General features: G+C 38.1%; 4 protein-coding genes across 5 annotated transcripts; 1 reads left to right on the forward strand and 3 right to left on the reverse strand.

Moving 5' to 3' along the window:
* The first annotated feature begins 142 nt into the window (after positions 1-142).
* Positions 143-5,447, forward strand: LOC133859806 (protease Do-like 9). The gene is made up of 9 exons (XM_062295342.1): positions 143-844; positions 1,452-1,651; positions 1,759-1,939; positions 2,205-2,396; positions 3,390-3,622; positions 4,656-4,757; positions 4,871-4,921; positions 5,001-5,105; positions 5,194-5,447. Exons 1-9 carry the CDS (start codon positions 238-240, stop codon positions 5,290-5,292), a joined length of 1,770 nt encoding a protein of 589 aa, XP_062151326.1. The 5' UTR covers positions 143-237; the 3' UTR covers positions 5,293-5,447.
* Positions 5,448-5,930: 483 nt separating this feature from the next.
* LOC133859807 (WAT1-related protein At3g28050-like) lies at positions 5,931-8,391 on the reverse strand. Its single transcript, XM_062295343.1, has 7 exons — positions 8,067-8,391; positions 7,873-7,938; positions 7,572-7,685; positions 6,818-7,052; positions 6,573-6,731; positions 6,311-6,462; positions 5,931-6,195 (listed from the first exon to the last, which is right to left on the reverse strand). The coding sequence occupies exons 1-7, from the start codon at positions 8,255-8,257 to the stop codon at positions 6,024-6,026; spliced, it is 1,089 nt and encodes a 362-aa protein (XP_062151327.1). The 5' UTR covers positions 8,258-8,391; the 3' UTR covers positions 5,931-6,023.
* A 3,945-nt stretch (positions 8,392-12,336) lies between these two features.
* Positions 12,337-18,331, reverse strand: LOC133859808 (WAT1-related protein At5g40240-like). 2 transcript variants are annotated; one of them, XM_062295344.1, is made up of 7 exons: positions 17,813-18,331; positions 17,680-17,745; positions 17,442-17,555; positions 14,521-14,761; positions 14,252-14,410; positions 14,012-14,163; positions 12,337-12,807 (listed from the first exon to the last, which is right to left on the reverse strand). In XM_062295344.1, exons 1-7 carry the CDS (start codon positions 18,061-18,063, stop codon positions 12,648-12,650), a joined length of 1,143 nt encoding a protein of 380 aa, XP_062151328.1. In that variant the 5' UTR covers positions 18,064-18,331; the 3' UTR covers positions 12,337-12,647. The 2 variants fall into 2 exon arrangements, with proteins under 2 accessions (XP_062151328.1, XP_062151329.1); XM_062295345.1 differs by lacking the exon at positions 17,680-17,745.
* A 2,595-nt stretch (positions 18,332-20,926) lies between these two features.
* Positions 20,927-23,814, reverse strand: LOC133859809 (WAT1-related protein At5g40230-like). Its single transcript, XM_062295346.1, has 7 exons — positions 23,556-23,814; positions 23,381-23,446; positions 23,185-23,298; positions 21,795-22,035; positions 21,528-21,686; positions 21,305-21,453; positions 20,927-21,188 (listed from the first exon to the last, which is right to left on the reverse strand). Exons 1-7 carry the CDS (start codon positions 23,750-23,752, stop codon positions 21,017-21,019), a joined length of 1,098 nt encoding a protein of 365 aa, XP_062151330.1. The 5' UTR covers positions 23,753-23,814; the 3' UTR covers positions 20,927-21,016.
* Between the last annotated feature and the right edge of the window lie 1,018 nt (positions 23,815-24,832).

The following is a 24,832-nucleotide window of genomic DNA, read 5'->3' on the forward strand; positions in this document are numbered from 1 at the left end:
CTCCGCCTCAAACAGCCCAACCCAACTCGCTGTGCCCAAATTCATATTGCTCCTGCTCCTTATTATAAGAAAGAAATGGTTGATTTCTGGAATATCTGTTTCTTTTCCAACAACACCCCTTTAGAAGTGCAAAACCCCCTAAATCTCAAAGCCCCCCTCCAAAGCCCATTTGCTGACTTTCTCTCGGTCTCTTGGTCTCTCTCTCTCTCCGTCTCTCAAAGAGTCAAAAACACAGAAATGGGGGAAAATAAGCGAAAACGGGGTCGTAAACCCAAAACCCCAACCCAAGAGAACAAGGACTTCCAATACACCACCGCAGCGGGAAACGACGTCGTCTCTGTCCCCATCCCGGCCGCCGAACCCGCGTCGGACCCAAACGAACCATCGGCCTCCCGGAGCGGCCGTGGCCGTCCGCGTAAGCTCAATAAGAACGAGAACCAGCGGGCCAACATAGCGGCCTCACCGGAGCGCCGGAGCTCCAGACAGGCGGAGCAAAACGGCGACTTAACCCACGCAACTACGACGATGGCAACGGCAACGACGACGATGAACTCCACTGCGATCGTTTCGGAGCCGGTGAGGTGGGAGAACGTGGTGAGGGTGGTGCCCTCCATGGACGCGGTGGTAAAGGTGTTCTGCGTTCACACGGAGCCCAATTTCTCGCTCATGTGGCAGAGGAAGAGGCAGTATAGCTCGAGCAGTAGTGGGTTCGTCATTGGGGGGAGGAGGGTCTTGACCAATGCGCATTCGGTGGAGCACCATACCCAGGTGAAGCTGAAGAAGCGGGGTTCGGATACCAAGTACTTGGCAACGGTGTTAGCTATTGGGACTGAGTGTGATATCGGTAATGGAAAATTTGGTTGTTTTAATTTGGTTTTGAGCTGATTTCGTTTGTGTTTGATGAAAATGCGGGCTAAAGTTGCGTTTGTTGAGGAACATAATTGATGGGATTTTGTTGAATTGGAATGGCAAGGGAGAGAATAACTTGACGATAAATATGTGGACTATAGGGTGAGAGTAAGGTTCACTTTTGTTATTGCAATAATGCGAATGAAGATCTACTAGTAATTCATCAAACAAAGAAAAAAGAAGAAAAGTAATGACTATGGTTCTATCCGATTAATGTTACTTATATAATAGGTTTGTTGTAGGTATAGACATTTACTTGAAGTTTTTATTTGGTTTAAATTCTATAAAAATGGTGTGGAAGTCCTAATTTGTGCGTTTCTGGAATGAATTTATGAAAGAGGCTGGTGTGTGTTGAAATGGATAAAAAAGGACATGTTAATGGTTCATCCAGTTAAGCTACCACGATGCTTATGCTGACCCTATGTCTGGTTTAATTGAATTAATATTTAGAGATGGTATAGTAACTCATCTAAAGATTTTAGTTTGAATTCGTATGTAATGTAACTAAGAGGGTACTTTTTTCCCTTTTCGTGATGCTTCAGCGATGCTGACGGTGAGTGATGATGAGTTCTGGGAAGGAGTTTCACCTGTGGAATTTGGAGATTTGCCTGCACTCCAAGACGCAGTAACTGTTGTGGGCTACCCAATTGGAGGTGACACAATCTCTGTGACAAGTGGTGTTGTCTCACGCATAGAGATACTTTCTTATGTTCATGGGTCAACAGAACTTCTCGGACTGCAGGTTATAGTGTTTTGGCTTCACCTTCTGTTAGGCATACTGTTGATATCATATATACCTTTTTGTTGACAGTCTCTTGCTGCCCCTTGTTATGACATTCTTTTCCCCAGATAGATGCTGCAATAAACTCTGGAAATTCTGGTGGGCCTGCCTTTAATGATAAGGGAAAGTGTGTGGGTATTGCATTTCAGTCTCTTAAACATGAAGATGTGGAGAACATAGGTTATGTCATACCAACACCAGTTATTATGCACTTCATTAAAGATTATGAGAAGAATGGAGCATATACAGGTATCTCAGGGTGTAGTTTTACTTTGTTCAACCCCCCTTCCCCTGAAAAGAAACCCAAAAATAATATTATAACAAATAAACTCAATGCAGAAATTTTTAGCTATTGTAACTGTAAAGTTATCTGTATATTGTTCCGTCCCTGCACATCTGATTAAGCAACTATAGAACAGGGACAATGCTGAACTTTGAGGCTATTGTTTGTTTATTGAGACTTTTGAGCTGATCCTCATTTCTTCAAATCTTCTGTTCATTTGCGATGTGTTAGGGTTCCCAATTCTTGGAGTTGAGTGGCAGAAGATAGAAAATCCTGATCTACGCATGGCAATGGGGATGGGACCTGATCAAAAAGGTGTCCGTATCAGAAGAATCGAACCTACCGCTCCTGAGTCTCAAGTTCTGAAGCCATCTGATGTTATCTTGAGTTTTGATGGGGTTAATATTGCTAATGATGGAACAGGTATACCCCTCCCCTCCGCCCTGGCTAAAAGAAAATTAAAATGATAATTTAAGATCAGAATTTGTTGCTAGTGCTGTGTTGTGTATCATTTTCATGCATACTCGTTTCTACAACTACGTGTTCTGGTCTTAAGAAATAGTTACCATGAAGAATGATTGCCTATGATAATCTTCTCTAGTAATGCCATAGAACTTAATTAGTTGGCAATTTTTTCTTTAAATATTTTTTTTTTTTATGCTTTTTAAGGTTCATTTTATGATCATTTGGATACCTCTGGTTTGCAATAGTGCGACACCTACAAAATTTTAGATGCTAGCCATATCTCAATTTTCTTTGTCAGTTTGAGATCGTTCATCAAATAATAGGTAAAATAGGAAGCACGTGCGATTAAGTGGTTGAATGTTGGACAACTATGGAAAGTAAATTTTAAAAATGAGGGTTGCTGGGTGTATGCAAGAGTTAGAGATGAAGTAATGGAAGCTGAACATTTGCAGGAAGTTAGCTTCAGCCATTGGCTAAACTGGGACAACTGACCAAACCACTATTGTGTCTTGGCTGCTAAAAAGAAAGTGCATCTGAGTCACTAGTCAGAGAGAGTAACAATTCCTATTCTGTAAAGGAAGTCCTCTTCTTGATCCCTAAACATTTGTCTAAGTGCAGATGATAATAATATTGAAGCTTGTCTGAAGTACTTAGGTTCCGCACCTCATGCCCTCTTGTATAAGTTGTCATCTACAGGTGGTCTGGCCACTCCTATGTTGATAACTGTCAGTGTACTATTCTTTCCCCGTCCTGTATCCTTGTTCCGCTTCACTTTCACATGAAACCCACCTTATGGAGGACAGGTCACTGTCTTTGGTGTGGCCCAAAACTTTTTAGCAAACCAAGAACTTCTATATAGCATTTCAGATTTTGTTTTGAATTTCACATCGTCTCTTGGGAATACCCATTAAATCTTGCTCTTTTTTTTTTTTTTTTTTAATTCCTTTTTAGTTCCATTCCGGCATGGAGAGCGCATTGGTTTCAGTTATCTTGTATCTCAAAAATACACGGGGGACAATGCTTTAGTAAAAGTTCTCCGTGATTCAGAGATACTTGAATTCAACATAAGACTTGAAACACACAAGCGGCTCATCCCAGCACACATCAAGGGCAGACCTCCTTCTTATTACATTATTGCTGGTTTTGTTTTTACTGCTGTATCCGTACCCTATCTGCGTTCTGAGGTACGTGTTTAAGTCAACTTCACTTGCTCTGTCTCTATCTCTGTCTCTTTCTCTTCTTTTTTCTGTGTTTCTTTTGTATCTGTTAATGTCTATGTTCTTTATCAAAGAACTGGATGAAATCGTTTATTTATGCATCTGCATGCTTCTATCTCTCTTTTTGATTTGTTTGTTTGTTCTTTCTGATACTTTCAGCTTGATGGCTCTCATATTCATAGATTAAATTGACTGAGAAGTATGTGCTGCTAGGATTTAGAATGAGATTCAATTTTGTTTGTAGTATATAGTATCAACTGTATAAATGGTCACAATGCATTACATTGTCCTCGTTGCCCTCATTGTTACCCCAGTTTTATTTCAATTAGTTGGTGTTTTTTTATCCCTCCATCTGCTTTTTTGCCCATTTAACTTATCATCTGTTAATTAGGGACTATTCTAGGATCTCAGAAACTGTTTGTTTTTCCGCTGTTCAGTAAGAGTTGCATCCCTATGTGGCTGTTAACTCTGTTCCTAAAGTATCCAGTGAACTGCAGAAACTCAACCTGATGTCATTAGGTTTTATTTGTTTGCTTAGTCATATCAGGTGCAATGTTGAGCTGACCAGAGCTGGTGGCCCTGCGATGCCCAAGGGGTCCTTTGTTTGCTTATGCGGTTTCAATAACCAGTGTGCCCCAAGAAAGTTATTCATGAAAGAAATATTAGAAGCTCTGTGTCACATTCCAAATTAACATAATAAATGTGGAAGGGATGCAGAGACACTAAATAAGCTGAGGCTTATTTTCTCTTTGTTATGTATTGCATGTTGTGCGAATCATGTATGCTATGATTGTTGAATCATTTATACAGATAGAATAAAGGAACAAAAAAGGGATGAAGTGACATTTAGTAATGAGCTATATATAATATTTAAGGGTGCGGAACCTATTTATGATTTCCTATTGCGAATGTGGGATCGTAAGATAAGTAAACTTTATGCTTGGGTCTATAAGAGCGATTTCTATGTTTCTTAACTCCCGGGTTTTTCACTTATGTCCAGTATGGAAAGGATTATGAATTTGATGCTCCAGTGAAACTGTTGGACAAGCATCTACATGCAATGGCAGAATCGGTAGACGAGCAGCTTATTGTTGTTTCTCAGGTTTCTCTTGTTGCCTCTCTCATCATCTTTCTCTTGACATTTCATTTCATCATATTAGTGCCGGATTTCTCTCATCTTGAACTCATCACTTTTGTCCTCAAAATGTGAGCTAGGTTCTTGTGGCTGACATTAATATTGGATACGAGGAAATCGTTAATACTCAGGTCAGGAAATATGTGTAACATTGCTGAAATAACTTGAAGCAGACTTTGTTAACTTGACATCTATCTTATGTATTCATAGGTTCTTGCTTTCAATGGTAAACCTGTGAAGAATCTTAAGAGTTTGGCCAGCATGGTAGAAAGCTGTGAGGATGAATATCTGAAGTTTGATCTCGAGTATCAACAGGTTCCACCTGCTCTCTCTCTCTCTCTCTCTCACACACACACACACACAAGCATTCTCTTAACTTTGACAAGTTTTAAACATTGTGCAGATAGTGGTCCTGGAGACCAAGACTGCCAAGGCAGCAACTTTAGATATTCTGACAACACATTGCATACCTTCTGCAATGTCTGATGACCTCAAGACTTGAGTGAAGATTTTGGGGAAGGTACAGAAGATTACTCCTCCATTAATTATCCTTGCAGTTCATCATTTGCTTGGCCCCCCATCTCCATGGTGCTGGGTCTCATTAATCTTTGTAAACGTTTGGATCTGAATTAATGGGTGTTGAGATTTTTCATTTTACTTATATTCATAAATTTTGTTTTAATGGGTAGAACAAAGTGGGGAGGGGGGGTGAAAATTTTCCTAGATCAAGAAAATTTCGCGATTTTCAGTTTTTTATTTTTTATATTGGGTAGGAGCTTACCAGGGATATCTTTCATTTACTTTTTATCGCTAGTAAACGCTTTTTTAGATTTATATGATGGTGATTAGTGTGCTATACACCCTCATGGTGGAGACGGTTCATTTTAGATTAATGTCCTTCTTCATACCCATTTATTTAATGTGGCGTGTTTTAAGTGGTTTTAGGAAGAGTATCATTACTTCATTTTGATACCTTTAATTACAAGATGGATAATATCTGAACCTTTTGCCCTTTTCCACTCTAGAGCCTCTCGTTCACACACATACAAGTTCTCGTGGGCGTGTGCATGACACGCGCTTATATGTGGAGATTAGATCCAAACAAAAGTGATCTTCACGTGGATGTGATTGAGACTGAAATTTTGGCAGAGAGAAAGTGATATTCTAACCACAAGTACTGTTCATATGATTCGATTCAATGTAACAATTTGTAACATGCTTTTATACAATCGCCTACATTTGCCCTTTATCACTTTCAGTTTTGAAGCTCTGCAATAGAGGGACCTTTTGGGTCGTAGATGGTGATTCCAGGCTATCGACTCCATAGTCTTCACCTATCTCTTCTTTTGCTTTACCCCACATCACAGTGTAGAAGCCGATAGATATTATTGTTGCTCCAACAAGACTGTAAAATTCAGAAAAAGTAGCGAAATTGAATTAAGAACAAGAAGCAGTGGACGAGCTAAAGCATAGTTTCATCTAGTATAATTGGATGGAAGGTGGGTATCTTTATTCCATACCTGCCAAGATGGAGACTATCACCAAGGAACATAACACCCATGGCAACAGCAATGGCAATCGACAAGGGCTTGAACATCCCTACATAGACAGGCCCCTTCAAATGCAACGCCCATGCATGAACTGTATTGTTCAGGCATGACCCGAGGAGGCCCTAGATAGAGAAAAGACATTAGAGAAGGGTGATAGGGTTAAGCTTTCATCATAGCAAATGTTCTGAATTCGAACCCTAATTCTACACCAACAATAGTGTTAGTTTCTTACCGAGCACACAACCGAGACCAAGCCAATGTTCGGCCCCAATCTCCAAGCACTAGAATTTCTCTCTGTAATTAAACCTACGACTGCGGCAGTGAGGCTCACAAATAGATTGTAAAAGAATATCACTGTCAGTTCATTCGGGTACTCCTTCATGATTTGTGTCTGCAAAATACAGTATAGTATAAGCTTCAAGATTAATTTCTACAATATTTGGAAATTGGGGTTTAGGCGATGGGCAAGAAATTCACCTGGACAATATACCATAGTGGAAGCAAAATATATTCAGCTGTGAGTAGAAGGCCACCAATTACCCAATCTGATTTTAACGAGTTTAGAGGTTGATGAAGTGAAACGGATAATGGTTGAGCGATGACGATCGGCGGGCCTCTGTAGAGGGTCACTACAAATGCACCTGCTATTGAAACTATGGTGCCCAAGATTTTAGCCAAACTGCTCGTGCCTCTCAAATCTATCTTTTCCATCCTTTTCAATGTTTTCATGCCAAAAACAGAAAAGGGAAAGAAAAAGAAAAGAAAAGAAGTGAATAATAAAAGTAGTTAGGGGTCCCCTTCCCTCTTGATAACATTTAATACAAAAACTAACTGATAAGACTACACATGAATAGTATTACTTTTTCACCCAAAGTGGTTTAGTAGTCATTATCCTTAAACTATTTCTATCGTGGAATCTTACGTAAGTACATAATATTTATTTGGGACATCGGAATTCCTGAAATTAAATTCAGGCAAAGAATGAAAAAAGAAACTCGAGTCTTAAGATGTCCATGCAGCTAAGATGCAGAGCTTACTTGTCCGAATACCTCGGAACCGAGGTCACCTCTCTCATTCTTCCCTGAAATTGGAGACGCTAAAAGCAACTCCCTTCAACTTTATCAAAGGCAAACGGGGTATTTTAAATTTTAATATTGGCCTATATAGGCTATTTGATCGTTTAACATATGAGGGTATTTTTGGTAACTACTTGAGAGAGTGGGAAGAGAACCTGAAAAGGATGGCCAGTATGAAGGTGAAAGCTGGCACCAGGTTGCTGATGGCTGAAGCAAGTGTTGGAGAGCTGAAATTGATGCCTGTATACCCCATGATCTGAGATGAACTCCTGCTCCCGACCCAACAAAACAATTCAGATTGAAAATAGAAACCATAAAAGAAACAAACAAGAATGAGAAAATTCTTGGGCTTTTACGCTGACATATATAACGAAGATTAAAGCTTGACTGATCCTACAAAAATCATGGGTTTGTTTTGTATACCATCAGAGCTGCATGAGTTAAAATAAACTGTACCCTATGAGCCCAAGCAGACCAATTTTGGACAGTATGGAAAAACTAAGTGGAGGAAGCACTCTTGATCTGCAAAGGCATATATGAACAACTAATTTAGTTGTTTAATTACTTGAAATTTGTAATAATAATAGTAGAGAGAGAGAGAGAGAGAGAGAGAGAGAGAGAGAGAGAGAGAGAGAGAGAGAGAGAGAGACCTTAGAGAGAGAAAGGGTGCGGGAAGGAGGACAATAGCAGCAATGGCATAAGCGTAGACAACAAAGACATGGTAGCTCATCCCTTTCGAAGTGGCCGCCTTGAAGAGTGTGTTTAAGCCCACGTTGGTGCACTCCATGGTCACCAAGGCCGTGAATGGCAGCACATCCCTGTAACAATTGCCCCTAGCCATGTCTTCCTCACGCAAACCCACACAAACAGAGAAAGGATGCAGAGAGACAAAGACAGCAGCTTCGGTTGGTGCTATCTTGACAATGCAAGGGGTGTGGAAGGGAGCTATTTATTGGTCAGTGCTGATTGACAATGAAGGGGAAAAATGTTGGATTGCTTGTTTTGTCCCTTTGAAATAAAGGAAAATTAAAGAGAGAGAAAGATAAGCCTTTTATATGTATATATTCTTCTTTTTTGGGGGATTTTTTTTTTCTTTAATATTATGGTACCGACTTTTAAGTAAAACTCAATTTTAAAAACCAGTTTTCAAAGAGAGAGCGTGAAAAAACTTATGCACATATAATTAATATTGCACTAAAGTCAAGTGAGGTGCTTAAGATGTTAACATATTTTTGAGTAGTTTGAGAATGACTTTTTTTTTTTTTTTAATCTCTTTTCTTGTGGGTAAGTGGGTAACTGAAGTGTGAAACGGATCTTCCATATAATAGTTTTGCACATAGAGTTTCTTTTCGTGACATTATCAAAGTCTTAAGTTAAATTAATTAAATAATAGGTAGCAAAGGATAATTAGTGCATCACTACACAACAGTTGCGTGTCGCTTCCTGGTCAGATCATGATATCCATCTCAATAATTGAGCACCACCTTCAGCCAAAAAAGCACAAATCCAACCTGACTCAAGTCTCGCATATAATTTTAGAGCATTCTTTTACCTTGGATTCACTAGAGAGTATTAAAAGGAATAGAACATGAAATGTTGGGAGGGGGGACCCCATATTTTAGGGAATGTGCCACACACACGCTATCTCTCAAGCAAAGACAAAAGCATGTGGGACACCATCCCACAATTTCTTAAGTCTTTTGCATATACTGTATGGGAGAGGGATGGTGGGTTTTGCCTGTTTGGGAGAAGGATATTGCAGTGACTCCAAATTCTTAAATCGTGATTATTCATTATAAATAAATGGAAAGATTCATGTTTGGTTCAAGAAGGGATCGTGGAAGTTTTAAAATCTTTAAAAAAAAAAATTAAAAAAAAATCAATTATTATTGAAATTTACTTGATACAATATTTTAATCTTGAGTGAGAGTAAGGACAAATAATTACACAAAAAAAAATATTTTATTTTGATATGATTCATAAAAGATAGACACTAAGAAATAAGAGATTTTTTTTTCATTCGTTTATTCAGAAATCATTAATCAATGCAGTTTGATTGAAGGAATAACTAAAGTTTCAAAGTTTGAGTCAAAAAGCTAAGCTGATGGTCATCACAGTCAACGATTCTGGAAGCTTAGCTTGTGAAGGAATCAAACATGGGGTCCTGATTAATGAATTACTAATACTTAATTAGTATTTATATTAAGCTTTTCGTGTGTTTGTACTTTGTAGCGGAGGAGTTGTCATCGAACCGGTCAAAAAGAGAGTCTCGAGCAGAGTGAGTTCAGTGACTCTGTGGTTTCCTTGCAAAGATTGAGATCCAACGGTTGTATTTTCTCCAAACAATTAAAGGCATGTTGACCGTTGAACTGGTAAAGTGATAGAAGATACCACCTTTGGCTTTAATTGTCGGGGATCAAGAATCAAGATCTAGATTTTTAAATTTCGGAATGTTGGCCTTTTTTAAGGCATTAAAACATTTGAAAAACGTCTGCTTATTAAAAATTTGACATATTATAGATGAGAATTGAATATATTTTTATCAGATTTTTTTTTTTTTTTTTTGTAAAAAAGCTGAATAAAAAATTATTTTTTGATTTTTTGAGAAATAAGAATCTCTACAAAAATGAAAAATAAGCCTAGAAAAACTCTTTTTAGTTGTCTGGATAATATGTTTATGTGAGCTTCCAACTTCAAATTGCATATGTTTCCTCTCGTCTAATCACATTAGATGTCCGTCTATTGGATATTATTTGCTTTTATTAAGAGTCTTGGTTAGACATTTACAGTAATTAGAAGGATTAATAGTTTGTAAGTGCTATTATTTTATTTTGAATTTATAGTTTACAGAATTAATAAAAGTCATCATAAAATTATGGTTAAACACCTTTTTAATCCATGAATTTTCATAATTTTATTTTTTAGTTCTTTAGTTTCAAATTACATCACAGATAGTATCTCAATTTTAGAAAAAGACCAAATTGATACCTTGGTTAGGTTTTTCTTCCAAAAACTAATTGTCTGCTACGTGTCAACTTCTGAGGTTGACATGTGGCACTATATAAAAAAAATTAAAAATCTTTAAAAATTAATTAAAAAAAGAAGAAGAAGGGGGTGGCTGGTTGGTCGGTCTGGGGTTGCCGAACCACTCCCAAGGCCCTTGGGGGTAGTTCGGTCACCCCAAGGACAAAACGGAAAAAACAAATTTTGGAGGGTTTGGCTCTTGGGGGTGGCCGAACCACCCCCAAGGCCCTCGAGGGTAGTTCGACCATCCCCAGACCAGCCGCCCTGGTGGTGGCCGAACTATCCCCGTGGCCCTTGGGGGTGTTCCGGCCAGCCCCAATGACCAAAATTGATCCTTTTTTTTTGTCAAGGGGTGGCCGAACCACTCCCCATGAGGTGGTTCGGCCACCTCAGACCGGCCAAGGAAGTGGTTGAGCCACCCCTTTGGCCAAAATGGGGGTGGCCAAGGTGTGTGGCTTTTTTTTTTTTTTAATTTTTAATATATATTTATTTTTTTAATTTTTAATTAATTTTTCTAGATTTTTAATTTTTAATTTTCTATATAGTGCTACGTGTCAACCTCTGAGGTTGGCACGTGGGGAGCTGTTAGTTTTTTTACGGAAAACTTAACCAAGGTATCAATTCAGTCTTTTCAAATTGAAACTCAGAAACGAAAAAAATAAAGTTGTCAAAATTCAGGGACAATAAGAGCATTTAACCCTAAAATTAAACCTTAATAAGAATTTGTAACTTTAATTTTCTTTGAACTTTGAAGAAGATATCTTAATCATGTAATCATTATCATGAAATTTATATTACTCATATGAATAATGCTAAATACTACACCTGCAACAATCCTGGTATTCCTCTAAGGAGATTTACATAATTTTGGTAGTCATGGAGAATTAATTTTTTTGTTTAAAAGATAACAAAAGTTAAATTCACATTAATTTTTTTTCAAAATATTGGTCAATGAATAATTAAATGACAAAGAAAAATTCAATAAGCTGCATTTACGAAATTTCAATACGATCTCACAATTAAATTTATTTTTCCCCAAATTTGTAAAGAGAATATTTGTTTTAAATAAAAAAAATTTATTTATGCCATTTATGGTATTTTATCCACCGTTATTATTTTATTTTCAGTATATAAAAAATACACATCATTGTATCTAAACTCTATAAGTAAAAGATGAGAATGAAACAAAACCCTAGCCTCCTACCTCGCTATAGCGGTACCGCTCATTTTCTCTCTTTCTTTGTTATCTCTATTACCTAAATAAATAAGAATATGACGAAAACCTAGCTCACTTTTCTCTCCTTTGGAGAAGTAGCCACCCAATTATTATTTTCTCTCTCTCACTCTCTCTCTTTCTACGGCACACTCTATTACTTGGCAAAAAATTGGTAAATGTCACATGGACTGCTACATTATTTTTTATGAAATTATAGTAAAAAATGTATGTGCTACCGAAACATTTTCCTTATAAATGTTGAGATACCACTTCAATTAAAAAAAGAAAAAGAAAGGGCAACTTCACAAAACTCCCTCTAAACTTTTACTCGATTTGAAATGACCCCCTTAAAGTTCAAAAACTTTCAATTTCACCCCTCAAACTTCTAATTTTATGCAATGTCCCCCCTCCATTAGGGTTTAAAGTTAAATCCTAACGGCATCCTTGAAAACGACAAAAATACCATCATTCTTTGTTTTTTATTTATTTGAAATTAAGGATAAATTTAAAATTTTTAAAAAACATTTCACCCTTTTGGCCATCTTACGAGACTACCATAAACTTTTAGCATGTGTGGATCGGATTACAAAATGATACCATCGTTTAAAATATTAATTAAATAACAATTATTTTGTTAGACAGAAAAGCTTCTGAACAGTAATTATGACAACAAAAGAACCAAGACAACTTTGGTCTGTATAGATTCTAATTGTTGACAATACCCAGAGATTCCCGATGAACATTTTTACTTTCGAGCACCGATCCTTGCACAACAATCGTAGATATATGGAATGAGATTCATGTGGGTAAGACCCTATATGTCTACACTCATGCACAACATGTGTACAACTATTGTGCATGAATCATTTCTCTTTTACCATTCTGACTTGTTCTATGATAGATCTGAACTTAGAAAATACCATTTAGGTATTTAGATTTAGATTGCAAGCAGGTGCTGAAAATAGCATTCACCTGCATATATGCACGAATACTACATACGTTCGACTTTGTTGCTTTTCAAAAGAGGGGTCTTTCCATCAGATGAAGATTCCAAGTTACCAAAGCAAAAGTCCTCGCTCGATTGTTCTTCTTTTGCTTTTGCCCATATCACAGCATAAAACCCAATTGATAGTATTATTGCTCCAACAACACTGCAACATAGAGGAAGAAAAGAAGGGAGATGAATCACAAAAAAGTTATACACAGGTTAAGGGTGTACATGCGAATGCAGTTATTTGTAATATTTGCAGTCGCATTCGTAAAATATGTTATTATGTAATGAGCATTCTTTTGGTCTTTATTATGACCTATTTTAAACGATTTTGAAAATAATTTAGGCCGATTTTTAGTATTTTTGGCTTGTTTTAATTTTTTCTAGTTTAATCTTTTAAAAATATATTGATTTCATTATTTTTACCTTTTTGCCTAAATTTTACACGCGAAAGGAACACAGCCAACCAGATCAATGTAAATATAACCTATACTTAATCCAAAATGACTTCGTTTTGATGAATTTATTAAATAGAAGAGAAAACTTCTCTTGCCACCCTTGATTTTTTATCATTTTTGTTATCATACTCTTAAACTTTAAAAATTGTCAATTTAGAATATCTATCTTTTAATTTTTTTCAATTTCACTCATCTGTTAGGGTTTTTCGTAAAATCCGGTTAAAATTATCAAAATACCATTTTTTTTATTTTATTTTTTTTAAAAAAAATATATAATTTTTTTCAAAGATTCAGGCACGAGTATTTTTGCAAATTTCGTTAAATCTTAATCAACACCTAAATCCTTGAAACTTTTTTATTTTCATAAAAAAAAGGGTATTTTAGGAATTTTAACACTACTCCGTTAGGATTTAATGAAAAATTCTAACGGAGTGACGAAATTAAAAAAAAAATTGAAAGATGAATATGCTAAATTGACACTTTTTAAAGTTTATGAATATAATTGTAAAAGTAATGAAATATCAAATGTGGTAATTAAAGTTTTCCCTACATAAAATATTTATATATTACCTACAAAAAGTATGCGGATGCAAATAGCGGATAGTGAATAAGGGATAGTTGCGGATAGTATATACACCCCTAATACAGGCCGGGGAACTAACAAAAGTAGTTGCTGATTCTTTCTGTGAGAGAGAGAGAGAGAGAGAGAGAGAGAGAGAAAATTGTATATATATATATATATATATATATATATATACAATTTTCTCTCTCTCTCTCTCTCTCTCTCTCTCTCTCTCTCACAGAAAGAATCAGCAACTACTTTTGTTAGTTCCCCGGCCTGTATTAGGGGTGTATATACTATCCGCAACTATCCCTTATTATATATATATATATATAGTTATATACCTCCCAAGATACAGAGCATCACCAAGGAATATGACACCCATAGCAGCAGCAATGGCAATTGACAATGGCCTGAAGATTGATATATACACAGGCCCCTTCAAGTGCAAGCCCCATGTGTGAACAACAGCGCTGAGGCATGAACCAGTGAATCCCTGGTCGGAGAGAATTAACGTTAGTCATTATCAATGGCCTGTCCTGTCATTTCCTAGCTAGAACTCCACACGTTTCTTACGCACGTACCGAGTATATAATGGCGACCAGGGTTATATCAGGCCTTAGTCTCCATGCACTTGGGTTTGCTTCTGCTAGTAAACACACTGGTGCAGATATAATTGTCGCACACAAGTTGTACAAGAACACCACAATTAGTTCTGCTGGATATATTTTCATTACCTGGGTCTGTAATACATATGCCACAGAATTAATTAATTAAACCACATTTAGCCTTTTCAATTTCATCTCATTAAGTTTGCCAAATCCGGATATTCAAAGAATTCCCTTAAAAATACCTGAACAATGTACCAGATAGATATTAGAAGGTACTCGGCAGCAATTAAAAGGCCACCTATGATCCAATTCGTTTGTGATGAGCCCAGAGGAGAATGAACTGAAAGGGATGGTGATTGAGATGATGCCGATATGAGCGTCGGTCCCTTGTAGAGAACCACCACCAATGCACCTGATATTGATACTATGGTGCCCATGATTTTAGCCTGAGTGATTGAGCTTCTCAAAGCTAGTTTTTCCATCCTTTTTTAAGCACCACATAAAGGTCAAAAGGAGAGAAAATAAGAAAATTCGTTGAGGTATTAATTAAGTATCAACTATATATAGTTGTCTTCAACACAATCAACGAGCAATGAAATAGGCACTAGCTAGCTACCATCATGTCTTTTTTTTTCTTTTGATGTTGGTAAATTTAGGGTCAAAACAAGTTTAGTTGTAGATTTTGGTCTAGGGTTGAGTCGGTATAAAATGTGCGTCAAGAAAAGGCTGGGATTGGAGATTTGAAGACTTTGAACACAATCTAGCTAATCCATCGAGCAAGTGCGATTAGTCTAGTACGTTCAAAACTCCGTAAGGTTTGATTGCAATTCGTTTGATAAAAGTGGTGCAACAGTTCACATTCAAATTTCAGAGAGGTTCAATCGCAAGTTAGATTGCATTTTGTTCAATCGAAGATGTGCATCATGTAACATACTTAAAACTCGTGTGAATCAATTGCAAATTCGACCGTGGTTCGGTTGATCGAATTGATGCTATCCTTAGAAACCCTAAAGTTCGATCAATCAAACTTGACCTTCAATTGATTGAAGAAGCTGTAGCCTGTTTTAATTTTTTGGGTTAAACACTTTTAGTACATCTGGTTTAACGCAAAATCAAATAGACCCATCGATTTAAAAAAGTATTGCAGATGATACCTGTAGACCTCCAATAAACACATATAGTACTTTCGTCCATTATCTGTCCAATTTTTTAATGGTGTGTTATGTCAAACTAATAAAAAAACTATCACGTCCCATATGCCTTATTAATATTATTTTAAAATTAAAATAAAAAAAAAAAAAAAAAAAGAAAAATAAAATTCTAGGAATGACTCGAGCCGAACCACTCGCTTTAGACAAATGGGGAATGGTTGAACCACCCCAAGGCCATGGGGTGACTCCACCATCCTCTATGATCAGCTTGAGGGGTGGCCAAAACCACCCCTTAGCCATTTGGTGGTGGCTAGGTCACCCTCGTTCGGTGTCGAAACCACCCCCACAGGTGATGTGTGGGTGGTTTTGGCCACCCCTAGGTCGGATGGAGGGGGTGGTTGAGCCACTTACATATTTGTTTTTTTTTTTAGAAAAATAAATAAATAATATTAATGAGGCATGTGAGACATTTGTCAGATTGTAATTGGTTTGACATGACACACCGTTAAAATATTGGACAGAAGTATGAATCTATGATTTGCGTTATTGAATGTCTATAGGTACCATTTGCGAGAAACCAAGGGGTCTATTTGATTTCGCATTAAACCATATATACTAGAAAAGTGTTTAACCCTAATTTTTAACCAAACTTTTAAACCTCAAATTTCTCCATACCTATATAAGTCTTATAAGCCAAGATTTTCGTAAGGTGTGGAGGCTATCATTCTTTGTTCATGGAGATCAGTTACCAAACCTTCCTAAGCTTAAACTAAAACACAAACTTCTCTATTGTCCTCATTAAACCACATAAAAATCTTTAGCCACAGAAGCTCCGGGTTACAGAGGAAATTCTATAATAATAATAATAAAATAAATTTAAAAAAAAAAAAAAAAAAAAACTAAGGCAAGAGTTCTGAACCACTGTGCAATAGAAGACAAATTAATGAGCTATTTGTTAATTTGGTAGAGGTAGGTGTCTATTCTACAATTAGTCCCCAAGGGGTAACTCAATCGGCTGGAAACTACGCCTTATGAAGCGGAGGTCACTAGTTCGAATTTCCCTCCCCCTCTTATGTGGACATGTCAAAAAAAAAAAAAAAAAGGTGTTTTAAGTATATAATACTGAGTGTAATTTGTTTTTTCTATTGTGAAAACTAAATTGTTGTTAAGAGTTGGCTGCCCCCAGAGTAAATTTAATTTTTTAATACTGATCTGAAACTTTATTAGATGGGTAGCCACTACCCTCTGAACTTTCAATAGGTTTCAAGCCCAAGTGCTCTTCCTCGTGCTGTCTTTCTTACTGAAATACCCTTTATTTATTTATTTACTGAAATACACTTTGCAGTTCATAGGGCCAAGTTAATTAATAACATGCGGTAGTTTAGGAAGCTTAAATATATATTTTTCCTAAACTTTATCAAAAAGCTGAAAACATATAAATAAAGTCTCAATAATACGTACACCAAGAATTGAAGGACCATGAAAAGTATGGCTTCTTGCTTTATCTTTATAAAACCACCTCCCTTGGGTAATTTTGATACCCCATATCAGATATTTAATCATCCACTAGCCAGTAGTACTGCCATGACATTGCCTAGCTAAATAGTCTTTTATGGAATACTCATTGATAACTAACCAATCAAATGAGTTCCTCGTGACGTACAAAGATCACATTACAAACAGAAGAAAAACAAATATTATTGTATGAATTAATAAACCCAAACACATTATAGTACTAATGACTTTGATTAGCAGATGATATTTGTCTTTTACAATCATTGCGGAACAACCGATGTTAACCATTCTTATTCATGAATGACTGGGCTACTTGCAAAGAGATCGAACGGCGGAGGTATGATCTTTTATGACATAATGTTTAATCTAAATGGGAGTGAATGGACATGCACTTTTATTTTTATATCATCATATTGAATAATCATTTATCTCCATTATTTAATTAATATTCTAATATTTAAAGTCAATGATAAAAATGAAATAGAAGATGGAAAAACCTGAAAATGACGGCAAGTATGAAGGTGAAAGCCGGTGACAGGTTGCCGATGGCTGAAGCAAGAGTTGGTGAACTGTAGTCTATACCTTTGTAGCCACATAACTGACCTGAAATCCTGCTCTCCCAAACATAAGGAACATAAACATAAGATAAATAAATCCTGTTCTTATTTATCTCCCCAAATGACAAAATCAAACTTCGAAAGCTTATTGTGTCCAATGTGTGTCGTATTTTCGTACCCAAGCACTCCAAGAAGGAAAATTTTGTAGAGGAGAGACAACTTGAATGGAGGAAGCCCTGCGGTTCTGCATGTACCAAGTAGCCTTACAGGGAAGCTATACATGATGTAGGGAAGAAAGTTGAGAGACATACCGGCGAAAGATGAACGGCAAAGGGAGAAGGACAAATGTAGCAATGGCGTAGGAATAGGCAACAAAGACGTAGTAGCTCAAACCTTTCAAAGTGGCTGCTTTGAATAAGGTGTATAAGCCCATGCCTAAGCACTCTACTGCTACCATGGCTGAAAATGGCAGAACATCCTTGTAAAAGTAGCTCTGTGCCATACTCTCTCTCTCTCTCTCTCTCTCTCTTAATGTTTTCTGTTGCTTATGTGCAGCTAGCATCCTCAGAAACTAATATAATATCCTCCATTCGGAAAATGCCACACATTTTACTTTTTACATCCTGACGTGGCAACACCTACATCACAATTTATTTTTTTTTTTTTTCCGTGTTCTTCTTTGAAAGCAGATCGGTGGGTTACTTTTTTTTTCGTTTTCTCCGGCATCTCCGTCACTGTCACCGTCAGAACCGGCGACGTTCGGGTCTGGATCTCGTCGTCTCGGCTGCGCCGGCGTGTTCTGATCGCGTCGTTCCGGTTGCATCTGCCTCGGTGGGCGTGTTTCCGATCCGGGAGTCTCACGGTTCGAGCTGAAGTTTCCGACGACTCTGGTGATGAGATCGGCCGTGTCCAGAGGCGCGGAGGGTCCACGTGGAAAGACGGCCGGGTTCAGGCGGCGCGGAGGGTCGGGGACGGATGGTTCTTCTCCACGCACGGATCCGACCCGGAACTCGGGTGGTGCGTGGTCTGGGGTGGATGCCACAATCTCGTAGGATTGTGACACATCAGGATATCTACCGTTCCTCTTTGAAATTTGATTGTTCTTTAGCAAAACATTTGGGGGTGGGGGAGGGGGGTGGGAGGTTCTGTCGATGGGCTCACAAGATAAATTTCTATGAATGACTAAAGTCCAAGCTATTCAAAAGAATTGAGGGACTCCTTAACGACCAACGGGTGACAGGTCCACAACACAAATTCATATGAATAACTACCGGCCTAAGTTATTCAAATGAATTGAGAAACTCTTGAAAGGTTCAACAACCAACAAGTCTGCCAAAAACGCCACCAGCCAAAAATCACTACGAGATCGAGTTGGCGGCCTATGACCGAAAGGCCTAAAGGGCCGGCAACCATCAATTGAAGCCTGACGAGCTCATAAGCTTGCAGCCTAAACAGTTCAACAAGCCACCTCTAGCAGCTGATGAAAGACCCCGCCAACTCATCCAATGGCCTACTTACGCCATGCGCCCCCTCCCCTAATAAACCTAGAAAACAAATCTTTCCGTCAATAACAGATTACTGGCGTGAATTCGTGAAACTTTAAGGGGAGGATGAGCCACCAAGGCCTGTATCAGAGGCAGGAGGACTCAATGCAGCCACTGTGTTAGCATAATTTGAAGAGGGTACAATAGGTATTACCTTGAATTGAGAATCAAATAATGTTGGTGTTGTATTAATGGGCGACAGGTTTATGATACAAGAAGAAAGTTATGTAAAAGCAACAAGAAGAATTGCTCATATACCAGTAAGTGAGGCTTAGGTGTTCACCCTTTTCATTTATGAATAAGAAAATTTATTCAACAAACATTCATTTTATAGACTCTTCAGCCAAGACAGCTGAATCACTTGACACTACAAAAGTCTCAAAACTCTACACAATATTCCCATACCTACTAAAACTATACTTTTTTATTACAGTATGCCTCACAAACACATCTATTTTCTGCTGTCTTTAGAAATCCCCCCTTACCCAAAATCTGAGCTCTTACTTCCCATAGATTTTTCTGCACAATATATCTGCTTATGTTCAGCCTCGTGCTTCACATGTTTTTCTTTGTTTGGTCCAATTGTGCTTCAGATGTTACTTTGAATACTATTGTTTTGTTGCTTGTGTCCTTGTTTTTTCTAATAAAATTATTTTTAATACCTGAGACTGTATCTTAATTTTATTTTGTGTTGGATTGTTCGAAAAAGTCAACAGAGCTGGTGGTTGATGGACCATTTGTCTTTAGTTTCAAACTTTCAACAATTTTCTGCCTACTCTCTAGTCCGACAAGGATTTAGGAAATTCAATTCTCATGTCTAGGATGAAGAAAATGTCATTGAAAAAGGTATGGTTCTAGATCAGGGGGCAATGTTCTTGTATTTCTAATTGAGAATAACGTTGATAGCTCAAGAACATTTCAATTATAAATGGCTACAAAGACAATCCACGTGCATAACTAATGTCCACTTCGACCATTGAATATAATCAAAATTGGACCGTTCTCCCACAAAAGGCATTCATCCAAAAGATATTTTAATTTGTCAGATATTTTAGAGAGCTGTTAGACATCATTCCGTTGTACATCAGTAGTCCATCTTTTTTGCAAATTCATCATTAAATTTGCAAATCGGTGCACAAAGATGATTTCTATTATTTTTCAATATTTTATTACGGATATAAACCGATATCAAATATAGTTAATGAATGCTACTTGTGTATATTTGATGATTTATTATTATTAAACAGTGAACGCATCAAAACGTGGAATAGCCTCACCAATTAGTCAAAACGTGGAATAGCCTTACATTAGGACTACATTAATGGATAATGAATGAAGCCAGTATCTGATTGTGGTTTCATCAAAAGTGGGAGCAATAGAACTGTACAAGCCAAAGCAAATTTTAGTCCTGAGAAAGAATTAGATTCTGATTCTCATAGATGCTTTGGACAATCCATGTGACTCTGCTCTTTGGGATATTGTCACTACTCGGGAGGATATCCTCTGTTCTTTCAATACCAATCAATCTCTTCATTTTCACTGCTGCACATTGGATGGTTTTCCAATCTCCAACCAATTGAACACTCCCAATTTGTTTTTCATTCAGTTCTCATATTCTGTTGTATGTAGCATTGCTCTTCTCAATTCATCTCTCTCTCTCTCTCTCTCTCTCTAGCTAACTTGAGTTCCTTTCATCGCTTTGCAAACAGTGGTCTTACAAAGAAAGGCTGCCAAAGACGCAACTCCTTATTATTTGGTGATTGTCCTAACTTTAAATTAATTTTATACTTTCAGAAGAAAGCAAAAGAATGAATGATTGGTGGCAAGCCTTGGCCACAGACACAGAGATATCTATCTAACAAAAACGTGTGCCTTGCTCTGTAGTTAAAATTACACTTGAGGTATTCTTAGAATTGCAAGTAGGTGCTGAACAATGTTTCACCAGCTAGCATTCATCTCCATACATCTATTCTACATACCTTCAACTTTACATCTTTGCAACAAAGGGGTCTTATCAATTGATGAGGGTTCCAAGCTACCAAAGCCACAATCCTCACTCATTTCTTCCTCTTCTTCTTCTTCTTTTGCTATTCCCCATATAGCAGCATAAAACCCAATTGATATAATTAATGCTCCAACAACACTGCAAAATCAGGAAGGCAAAAATGCTTCTTTGAATTGATTGAAATGCTCAACTCCCAAGAATGTGTGTGTGTGTGAGAGAGAGAGAGAGAGAGAGAGAGAGAGAGAATTCTATACCTCCCAAGATAGAGAGCATCACCAAGGAATATGACACCCATAGCAGCTGCAATGGCAATTGACAATGGCTTGAAGAGTGATATATACACAGGCCCCTTCAAGTGCAGTCCCCAAGTGTGGACAACACTGCTGAAAGATGAAGCAAATCCCTGCTCAGAGAGAATTTGTCCGGTAAGACATTACCAAAAGCCTGGCTTGTCACGGTAGTCCACTAGTTTCTTACCGAGTATACAATGGCAACTAATGCTATATCAGGCTTTAGTCTCCAAGCGCTCAAGTCTGTTTCTGCAATTAAACATAGTGGTGCACAGATAACAGTCCCACACAACAGGCACAATAAGACCACAACTATCTCCGATGGATATATTTTCATAACTTGAGTCTGTAAAATGCCACAAAATTCAAAATTAGTGATTTGAACTCTTTAGAGTAGTACAATGTTTCACATATCGAGTAAGTAGTTGAAATGAGAATTCACCTAGGAAAGTACCTGAACAATGTACCACATTGAAAATAGAAGGTACTCAACAGCAAGTAGAAGGCCACCTATGACCCTATTCGTTTGTGATAAGCCCAGATGTAAATGATGTGAAAGGGATGGTGGTTGAGATGAGGTCGATATGATTTTGGGGCCCTCATAGAGAACAATTACCAGTGCACCTGATATTGACACTATGGTGCCCATGATTTTAGCCCGAGTACTTGAGCTTCTCAAATCTAGCTTTTCCATCCTTTTTGAAGCACCCATATATATATATATAAGGTTTAAAGGAGAGAAAATACAAAGTTCTGGTGACAGTAACCAGTAAGAAACGTATTTAACAAACTTGGTGATTAAAGAAATGGCTACATGGACTTACAGTTTGAAATAATAATTGTGCAATGATCAACTACAATCCATACTTAGCCCATGTTTAACCCTACCTATATAAGCCATGCTTTGCACAATTTTCTATGAGAGAGAGAGGCAGTTGTTTTTTTGACTATTGAGAGAATTCTAAACTTTCTGAGCCTAAACTGAAATACAAAACCTCCCCTGTTAGTTTCAAACTACAGAAAACTTTTAACTTCTGCCAATTTGGTAGATTACCATCGAAGTTTTGACATATAGTGAGTGAGTTAGTTCATGGAGGAAATTTTATAGAAAAAGGTCAAAGTTTTAGAGCTATTGCAGTGGGAGACAAATGGGTCGTTTATTGGATTTGCAAGTCTATGTTTAGACTACAATTGTTTTGTAAGTATAGATTGACTGTAACAATTAATACTTCTATGGTGGAAATTTTTTGGGGTTGGCTGTCCTCAAAGTGATTTTTTTTTTTAAGAGTTCTTCAAAAGTTTTCACTTCGTCACTAAAATATTTGTGTCGTTTCTATTTTATGCTTACTTGGATTGTGGTGATTATAACTATGGTAATTAATTTTTTAAATTGTTATTTTTGCTTACAAATAGCTAACCACCCCCCACCCCCCCCCCCCCCCCCCCCCCCACCCCCTTCCAAAAAATAAAATCCACAGTGGGGTTGGGGTACAATGTCTTTGTTATAGCTTTAAAACACAGAGATACAAACCTAATCATGAATTATGGAGGGCCCATCACATTGCCTAAAGACCATTCAGTGGAATGCATCTTTATAATCAACCAATCAAATGAATCCTGGCAACAACAGTAACTTCACATACGGGATAGAAAAATGCCTGCATAACAAAACAAATAATGTACTCCTCCCTAATGACTTTCATAAGCACAAGACTTCGTCCTTAATAATCATTGAAATAACCGGCTGTTTAACAATTCATCTCCATTAATCACATGGTTGCATAAAACACAAGCAACAATATCATGTACAGAAACCAAAACAGAACTACAAGGATGAAGGAAACCTGAAAATGACGGCAAGTATGAAAGTAAAAGCCGGTGTGAGGTTGCTCATGGCTGAAGCAAGAGTGGCCGAGCTGTATTCTATACCTTTGTAGCCACATATCGTACCTACAGACCTGCCCTTCCACAGATAATCAACATAGCTTCTCCAAACCACAAAACATACTGGAATAGCTTGTTGGGTATTTATTTTCTTACCCAAGCACTCCGAGGAGAAAAATTCTGTAGAGGAGAGACAGCTTCAATGGAGGAAGCCCAGTCGTTCTGCAAAAAACAAAAATCAATCAGAAAAGATGTCATGTCAGAGCATATGCTTTTCATTGGGTTTATGAAGAATCGATCTTTATATAGAGAATCGGGTTAAGAGACAGACCGGATAAAGATGAAGGCAAAGGGGAGAAGAACAAGAGTGGACACGGCATAAGAGTAAGCATTGAAGACGTAGTTGCTCGTCCCTTTCAAAGTGGCTGCTATGAACAAGACGTTTAAGACCACATTTGTGCACTCCACAGCAACCATGGCCGAGAATGGCAGAACATCCTTGTAACAGTAGTTCCGTAACACTAACATCTCTCTCTCTCTCTCTCTTTCTCTCTCAATAGTTTCTTTTATACTTTTGCAGCTCCATTAACTTGCTCCTTTTAGTTTATGTAATAAAAAAGAGTCGCTCAATGGCTTTTATAATATAATTAATTCATCAAAAACCAAAATTATCTCTGAAGTTACGTCATTGTTTGACTTTTTTTTCTGACAAAAAGGAAGTGGGTACGTAACTCAAGACTTTAGTGCTCTAATTATTATTATTATTATTATTATTATTATTATTATTATTATTTTTTAAGTATAACCATTATAGAGCCCCTTTTATACGGTCATAACAGAAAACAATAGTTTTTTGCCTACCAATAAACACTCAACACGTCAGTTTAGTACACCAAAGCACCATAGGGTGAAAACACCTAATCACACCAAATTTTTACACCCAACCCGCTGAAACCCATCCCCATTCTCCATCACCGCCTATCCAACCCAACCCGCCACTGCAACCGAAGTCGCCACCAATGGGCCGGTCGGCGGAGTCGGAGTCAACCTGGGCCGACGGTGAGTGACGCTCGGACAAAAGGGGTGGCCTTCCTTCGGGCCAACCCCAGACCCTGAGGGTAGTCGCACAGCCACCCCCCATTGGCCAGGGGTGGCCACGCAGGGCCTGGGGTGGCCATCGGGCCAGCCCTAGATGGATCTAGGGTTGGCCCGAAGGCCACCCCCAGACCCCGGGGATGGCCGCGCGGCTGCCCCATGGACCGGGGGTGGCCGCGCAGGGCCTGGGGTGGCCATCGGGCCAACCTTAGATGGATCTAGGGTTAGCTCGAAGGCCACCCCCAGACCCCGGGGATGGCTGCGCGGTCGCCCCATGGACAGGGGGTAGCTGCACGGCCACCTCCGGCCAACTTTGGATCCAAGAAGAACGGACGGGACCACCCACCTCGTTCGGCTCCGTCTCGTCGTCCGTGGAGTTGCCGATCTCGAGTGTCCGATGTGGAGTTGCCAATCTCAGGTGTCCGGCGTGGCCGTGGAGTTGCCGATCTCGGGTGTCCGGTGTGGCCGTGGCTATGTGGCTAGGAGGATTTTTGGTTTTTGTTTAGGGTGAAA

This window comes from Alnus glutinosa, chromosome 2 (assembly GCF_958979055.1).
Source record: "Alnus glutinosa chromosome 2, dhAlnGlut1.1, whole genome shotgun sequence".
NCBI lineage: Eukaryota > Viridiplantae > Streptophyta > Magnoliopsida > Fagales > Betulaceae > Alnus > Alnus glutinosa.